An 8285-nucleotide genomic window follows, 5' to 3' on the forward strand; every position below is an offset into this window, starting at 1 on the left:
GGGGGAGAAGGAGCGGGGAAGGAGCTGGAGGGGGGCAGCGTGGTCCTGCTGCTTCCTTCCTCGGTGAGGCTTTGAAGCGCGTTCTTGTACCAGTCCCGGGATCAGTGAGGGGACCCCCATTTCTTCTTGGCCACCGTGTACATCGGGAGTCCTCACTGGCAGGGGGAATTTCCTTCAAGTGATGTTTCCTGGAAAAGGTGTTTTCTTTTTATGCCCAGGGGTCACAGTGCGGTGTCTTTTTTTTTTTTTCTTTAAGCAGTTTTGACACCAGGTCTGTTCTGCATGCTCCGTACTAAAGCAGTGCCTCTTTCCTTCCATCAGAAACGTGCGAGAATGTGGACTGTGGACCAGGGAAGAAATGTAAAATGAACAAGAAGAACAAACCTCGGTGTGTTTGTGCTCCGGATTGTTCTAATATCACTTGGAAGGGCCCCGTGTGTGGCTTAGATGGGAAAACCTACAGGAACGAGTGTGCCCTTCTCAAAGCCAGATGTAAAGAACAGCCCGAACTTGAAGTCCAGTATCAGGGCAAATGCAAAAGTAGGTTTGCAAATCTAATCCGATCTCCCTCAAAGTGTGTGTCTGAGTGTAGGGAGGAGGAGCTGTTGGACGTACTTCCCCACAGGAACCAGATTGATGTTCCAAATACTGGGAGACAGTAACTAAACCACGCTCAACAAGCAAGGATGTAGCTGAATTGAGAGTTCCCCATAGTCTAGCAGCACTTGTGTCCCACCAGCTACCCTGAAGGAAGGTTTCCTCCAGGGGCCCTTAAATGAGGAGAACTGCTGAAGGCTCTTATCTGATCATTTGTTTCATTGTGTCACCTATTCACTCCTTGCTGGGGCTCTGCGATCTGCTATTAATCATTGTGTGTTTCTGTCTTTATTTCAGAGACCTGTAGGGATGTTTTATGCCCAGGCAGCTCCACATGTGTGGTTGATCAAACTAATAATGCCTACTGTGTGACATGTAATCGAATTTGCCCAGAGCCTACCTCCCATGAACAGTATCTCTGCGGGAATGACGGCATAACTTATGCCAGTCCCTGTCACCTGAGAAAAGCTACCTGCCTACTGGGCAGATCCATTGGATTAGCCTACGAAGGAAAATGCATCAGTAGGTATCTCGGTTGGAGGGGTAAGGGTGGAGGGAGCTTCCTGGCTCAGCTGTTTCAGAATATCGTGTGTGGAATTGGATGGATGTAGTGAGCGTTGGGGAGGAGGAGAGACTTCCAGCAGCCTGGGTTTGTGCTCCCCTCCAGGAAAAGGAGAGCCAGGGTGAGCTTTGCCCCAGAAAAGATTGCAAAAGGGGTGAGGGAGTAGAGGGCCTGATCCTGTTTCTCTTGCTATCATTAGTACCCGAGGGGGAGTACCTGCCATTAAATAGATGATGACATGGTTACAGTGTAACAAAGTCAGTGGATCTGGATTCCTGGAAACAATTGTCTTCAAGTGGTCTTGGCAAAGCTTGCGTTAACTTAATTGGAAACATCTGATCCCTTTTTCCTCTTTAAAAATATTGCAGAATTTGGAGACAGTTGCTGGGTGAAGATAAGAAAATTCTGTGCATCCTGACATTTTGTATTGTGATTTCCAGAAATGAGTGATAGTGAAGCATGTTACAAGGAAGCACCTTCAGGGCAGCCTCTGCTCCCCAAAACTGCTGGGGGATTAGGGGGAGTTCCAGGCTGCTTTTAGTTGGCATAGGTTGAGGTGAATTCCCTTTGTAATCTTGCAGACAACTAGTCTATCATCTGGGTTAGTTTAAAAATAATTTATTTAGAAATGCTGAATGTGTTAGCAAATTCTGCACTTACTGCTAATTTGGGGAGCTGAATTTCCAGTGACATCAAACAGAGCAGGAAGGTCATGTACAATTGGCAAATGTAATTCTGTATTCCCAGGGCCAAGCTCTGCTGGCACAGCTGTCTTTTCTCCCCCACATATAGACAGGCAATGGTGTCCAAGGGACTACTTGCTTGAGCAAAATCAGCAAGTATCATCACATCTACTGCATCTGAGCTTTGTCTGTTCGCAGTTCATTGGGGGAAAGGGAGTTTGGGTTTGTTTGTTGCTTTTCTTTTTCCTTTGTCTTTTCACTTACCTGTATATTTTTTAGAAGCCAAATCCTGTGAAGACATTCAGTGCAGTGCTGGGAAGAAATGCTTGTGGGATTTTAAGGTTGGCAGAGGTCAGTGCGCCCTCTGTGATGAGCCATGCCCTGAAAGCAAGTCAGATGAGGCAGTCTGTGCCAGCGATAACACAACTTACCCAAGTGAGTGTGCCATGAAAGAGGCAGCCTGCTTCATGGGTGTGCTTCTAGAAGTAAAGCACTCTGGATCTTGCAACTGTAAGTGAGATTTTTAACTCTGAAGGCAATCCATAGGTAATGAAAACTTACACCTTTAAACATAAGAAAGCTTGATTTAGAGATTCGAGATACAGTACAGGGGCCATATAAGTATGTATCTATCACGCATACACTTTGGTTACTGATAAAATGCAATAGATCTCCAACAACCAGTTGACTTTCAAGTTGGGGGTTTGGGGCTACTCTGAAGACAAGTAATTTTGTCAGAAAAGGGTTGCCCTAGGAGCGTAATTCTAGTGATTTTTTCCTAATTTGTCTGCTCTCATGTGCTTTGCTGATTGCTTTATTAACACCCAGATAAACTCTTAACTGTGTCCAAAAGAACAAGCTTAATGGTAGCACGTGGGCATCTAGTTGAGCACAGATGCCTCTACTAACCCTGAATGAAGGACACAAAGCAGTTAAACCTAGAACACGAGCACTTTTTATTTGATTTCAGGAATCTGCCAATAAAACCTCAGCCATTGATTCTTCAGAACTTTCTGCAGTTATGACTTCATAGATTATGTATAAAAAACCTTATTGTATAACAGCAGATGCCTAAGAGCATCTCACTACAAGTAGCATAAAATGCAATGCTGTATTATGGCTGTTCAGAGGGCTTTGAAAACATGCACTGAGCTGCTTCCGTGCTGTTGTTGTCCTTATTTAAACAACAGCTCCCCTGTATTCCCCCATCTAGCCATTAATGAAGACCCAGAGGAAGAAGAGGAAGATGAAGACCAGGACTACAGCTTTCCTATATCTTCCATTCTAGAATGGTAAAACCTTCATCACTATTGGAACAGCCATTGGGCACAAAATCAATGTCCATACTGTAAATAAGTGTATGTTTATTTATTTTGGGGAGAAAAAAGTATACATAAAGTTGAGTCTGGTAGATATTTATTTATACTGTGTCATGTTTTATAATTTATACATAAAATGTCTGGTTGACTGTACACCTTGTTTTTTGAAGAAGTTTATTCGTTAGGGGAAGAGCAATGTTATTTATTGTGAGGTCTCTTGCTTATAAAGCTAAGCTTTTCTTTTTTCTTGTAAACTATAAAAGTCCATTCCTTAGAGCTTACCCACATGATCTCATCTCTTGGTTTCACTGATGTTAACTCTTTTCCACTTTAACAAACTTGCATGTCGGGTTCTGTTATGTTTATTTATTGGATTTTCTGCTTGCGGTTCTGTACATAAAAGATCCCTAGGGTTTTTGTTTACAAGGAATCTTGACTGACCAAAAGGCATTGTAACTGACTTAAATATACTTCCAGGGTGCAATGAGGCGATCTTTAAGGAAACGTCTTCCACTTCACTTTTCTCTACTTCTGATCACATCATGGTCTTGCAGTACCATTTTCAAAGTTTTGTTTTCCCAGTGTGTCACTAAAAGATATATCAAAGCTTTATCAGTTCAAGTTTCTTGCTTTTCATAATACTTTTTTTTCTGATGTAATTTTATATTTTCAAACATGGTGAGTTAAATATAAATTCATTTAAATATATAGTTTTGTACTTTTCTACCATGTAAATGTGCAATGTATATAAAAGTTATAATGTGTATTTGTAAATAAATGATGAGTGAAAAAATAAAAAATGGAATTTTCCCTAGAGGCAGTCCTCAGTTTTTGGTTCTAAAGGGTTCTGGCACTCTGGTGCAGAGAAGACATACTGGTGGTTAGGAAAAAGGAGGCTTGTGCATGATGTAGCAGCAAAACACACTGGTTAAGGCCAAAGCTTTCAGCTGACATTGATTCAAGAAACCCTTTTTTTAGACAGGAGCAAAATTTCCAGTTCATTGGTATTAATTAATTCTAAATCCAAGTACACTGATGGAGGAGAAGAGATTTGGCATTTTTGTTTCCCTCTCCATCCTCTAAATAAAAAGTCTGTAATTTCTTGGACATACTCAATTTTCATATTTCTAGGAGGTTTTGAACATGCATTTGAATTTTTTCTAAGCTTCAGATCCATGTTACTGGGGTTGAAGTTGTATCGCCATTTTAGATGACCAATAGAAAATGCAAAACATGGCCTAGTTGCCGAAATGCATGATGTGTAACAGCACAAAAGACCCCCAAAAAACCCCAAACCATCAAAGAACACATTATCACTTGGAAAGTATTTGCCCCCAAAAGAAAGGTTAATTCAGAAATTCTTTTTGATGAACCAATATTCAGACTGGACACAGTTTTAAGAATGGATACTGATACAGTGAATTGAGGAAAGGTAACAGCCATAAGCACAGCAAGGACCAAAGTGCTACCTGGGTTATGCTGTTCTCCCAAATAAGGCCCCACTTATCAAAATTTCTCTATCATACTGCATAAAACTTAAAACTGTACTTAAGCACCTTATTCAATAGTGTTTAAGTACTTTGCTGAACTGAGGTTTGAGAGCAGAAGATGCCTTACCCATTTTGTTTAAATACAGATCGTATTTAAAGGTTGTTCCTGCTATAGAGTAGGCTAATTTGTTATGCATTGTTTAGCATTATCCAAAGCAAATATCTATGAATACGTAAAAACTACAGGTGTGCATTTATAATATTGTATTCAAAATAGTAATAAAAAAATACTGCCCTTCATCCTCCTGTTGCTTCATTTAGACAAGTAGTCTCTTTGGAAGGAAGTGCATGATGAGAGGAGCAAAGGGTGCAGGTTTTTAGTCTCCTGAGGGCAACAGAACCCAGAATAACAGAAAACGGGGGCTGGGAAAACAGAGGGATGGAAAAAGAACCTATTGGAAAATCTCTTGAGGAACTAATAAACACATGACAACGACATAGAGACAAAAATGTTTAATAGATGTGGAGAGCATCAAAGGAGATCCTACTCAAATTCAGATAGGTCCCAGCTACTTAATTTCCAACAAAACAATGGCATTAAAAGACTGGTTTTAATTGTAAATATATTTACATGTCTTACAGAAAGACTGTATCAGATGAGGATTTCTGGGTTCTAATTTTATGCTGGTTCACAAAATAACTTTGAGAAAGTCACTGACAGCCAAATTCAAAAAAGCAACAAAAATGCCAGGAAGCCATATTTACACATGTACATGTATGCAAAACAGCCACACATCAGGTTTTTGCTGATAAAATTATTAAAAGTTCTGCTACTGCATTTCTCATCGCTACTGCTATTTCTATACCGCTGAAAATCTTGAAACCTACCTTGCACCTGCCTGTGATGTATAGGTGAGACATGTCCTGAGAGGCTTCATGAGGTAGGCATCTTCTGAGCACACCTAACACACACCAACCTTGGCATGAAGCACAACAGTCCCAGAGACTTTCTCACAGAAACATGTCCAGAGGTTGTGGCAGCATGACTGCCATCATTTTACATAATATCATACTTGTAGATAAGGCACTTGTTCACGAAGTGGGAGATGGAGGTTCACTGACAGTCTCTTCCTGAGGAGATCATTCCCATATCTCCCAAGAGTGCATCCACCACCAGATCAAGGTGAAACTCAATCTGGAGAACTATCTTTCATGCCTGCTGAAGCCATACTTCTGTATTGGAGAGGAAGCAAGATTCATTGAGAAAGGATAATTTGCAACCCTAATAGGTACTCCTTTTGAAGAGGAAGTCTCGGGTTGTTGCCCCAGGGGCTGCCTACACATTTTGTATTTGTAATTGAGTAACATACATAAATAGTGCTTGAAGCAGGGGTCAGAATCCAGGTTGCCTCCCCTTCTCCTTCCCCCTGTACGTAACTGCCTCTATCCTTAAGCTATGAAATCATATTTAACCCTCTGTTTAAATCAAGATTACAAATCTCACATCTCTTTCTATACTCAGTCATAGTTACAACAGGAGAGGCTTAACTTTTTTCTTCCCTCTCTTCTAGGCTTGTACATGGGGAACTTCCTGGGAAGTGGAAATGTGAACTTAATTCCTTCAGTCAGAAGGAGCTGAACCCATTTTTTTTCTACTTCGTGTCTTTTTTGTGGGTTTTTTTTTTTGTTTTGGTTTTGTTTTGATTTACTTCCTCTCTTAATGCACAGGTGTGCTGGTTTTGACTGGGATAGAGTTAATTTTTTCCATATTAGCTTGTATGGGACTATGTTTTGATTTGTGCTGGAAACAGTGTTGATAATACAGGGATGTTTCACTTATTGCTGAGCAGTGCTTACACAGAACTTTTGCTTTACTTATTAAACTCACTCACTCCCCCCTGGTGGGATGGGGGAGAGAATCAGAAGAGGAAAAGTGAGAAAACTTGTGGGTTGAGATAAAGGCAGTTTAATAGGTAAAGCAAAAGCTGCACACGCAAGCAAAGCAAAACAAGGAATTCATTCACTGGTTCCCAGTGGCAGGCAGGTGTTCAGCCATCTGCAGGAAACCAGGGCTCTGTCACGTGTAATGGTTACTTGGGAAAACAAATGCCATCACTCCAAACATCCCCCCTTCCTTCTTCTTCTCCCAGCTTTTATTGCTGAGCATGATGTCACATGGTATGGAATATCCCTTTGGTCAGTGTGGTGGTGCAATCTCCCCCTTCTTCTTTGGCTACTCGGTATTTGGTGCAATTCCCCATCCCTGGGCTGCATACCAACCTAGGAGATGTCAGGCATGAATTGCAAAAGATAAAGGACCAGAGCGTTAAGGCACTCCCTTAACATGCCTGGCTCTTGTTTCCCCTATCGCTTGGGACTATCACTCCCTGACAGTCTAGTACCTGGATCATCGCCCAAAGGGAAATGATACCAGAACTTACAGATCTAGCAAGTTCTGGACTTGCACAACTGGTGGAAAGTACCGAAATATTCCATTTTCTGAGTTGGGCCGGAGTGGAAAAATACCTGACAAAAGTCAATTATCTCGGATCCTATAAGTAGTGATGCTAGTGAGACCCTTTGAGCTCTCCTGGATCACAGCGGGCTGTGGCCAGCATCTCCCCCAAGTTGGGAAGCCGCTCAGGCAAACACCTCAAGGACTGAAAGGCCAAGGCGAGTCAACTCCCCATCAAGTCCCAGTTATCACCCGCTGAGGAATGCTGATGCATTGTGAGTATTTGCTCTACAACTCGAAGAGGAAATTTTAACTATAAGCTAGCCTCTCTTTCATCCACCTCTCTATATACACATTAGCTCTCACAAGTGTGGATATTCTTATATTTTACTGGATCCAAATATTTGTCCGTGCACATGTAAAAGGGGGACCTGTTGAATCATTGGAGTCGCCCATTGTGAAGGGACCTTTAGTCCTAATAGTTAAAATCTCGGGTGGAGGTGTGTGTGCAACCCCTTAAGTGTTGTGTGTTTGTATGTTCGTGCTTACATGTGTATGTATATGTATTGATTTAGGATACCTTATAGTAAGTTAGTGTGAATCTTGCCATCTTCGAATCTGTAATTAAGTCACTGTTCAATTATTTTGTTAAATCATATTGTAAATCCTTAAATTGGTTAATGATTAAGTGCTGCTAAAACTTAACTCTTGATCTACCTCGAATCACTAATAAATTTTAAATTGCTACTAAATCATAACTGTGTTAAATATTTCCATCCGTGACAGTCAGTTGGGGTCAGCTGTCCTGGCTGTGTCCCACACTTCTTGTGCACTCCCAGCCTACTTGCTGGCAGGGCAGTATGAGGAGCAGAAAAGGCCTTGACTCTGTGTAAGCACTGCTCAGCAATAACTGAAACATCATTGTATTATCAACACCGCTTCCAGCACAAATCCAAAACATAGTCCCATACAAGCTAATATGGAAAAAATTAACTCTATCCCCATCAAAACCAGCACAACAGGCTATCTTGGATGTTGTTTAAATGAAGAAACAGAAACGTCTGGATGCCTGAGTACAAGAAGGTGGTTTCCAGCTCTGAAACCATCTTGCACAAGCTCCTAAACCCAGAAGAGAAATACATTTTCAGAAATCTCTCTTCAGTATTTTCTATCATCTGG

The 8285-nt window shown here is 41.3% G+C and overlaps 1 protein-coding gene across 1 annotated transcript in view; it reads left to right on the forward strand.

Annotated features, from left to right (window-relative positions):
- LOC104291807 (follistatin-like) overlaps positions 1 to 3225 on the forward strand; it is a 5264-nt gene extending 2039 nt beyond the window's left edge. The window contains exons 2-5 of the mRNA XM_009891098.1: positions 322 to 540; positions 895 to 1119; positions 2122 to 2352; positions 3056 to 3225. Coding sequence (XP_009889400.1) covers positions 322 to 540; positions 895 to 1119; positions 2122 to 2352; positions 3056 to 3138 — 758 coding nt within the window. The 3' untranslated portion in view covers positions 3139 to 3225. The remainder of the gene's footprint in view (positions 1 to 321; positions 541 to 894; positions 1120 to 2121; positions 2353 to 3055) is intronic.
- The last annotated feature ends 5060 nt before the right edge of the window (positions 3226 to 8285 follow it).

The sequence above is a fragment of the Charadrius vociferus genome, unplaced genomic scaffold (genome assembly GCF_000708025.1).
Source record: "Charadrius vociferus isolate BGI_N301 unplaced genomic scaffold, ASM70802v2 scaffold1679, whole genome shotgun sequence".
Taxonomy (NCBI): domain Eukaryota; kingdom Metazoa; phylum Chordata; class Aves; order Charadriiformes; family Charadriidae; genus Charadrius; species Charadrius vociferus.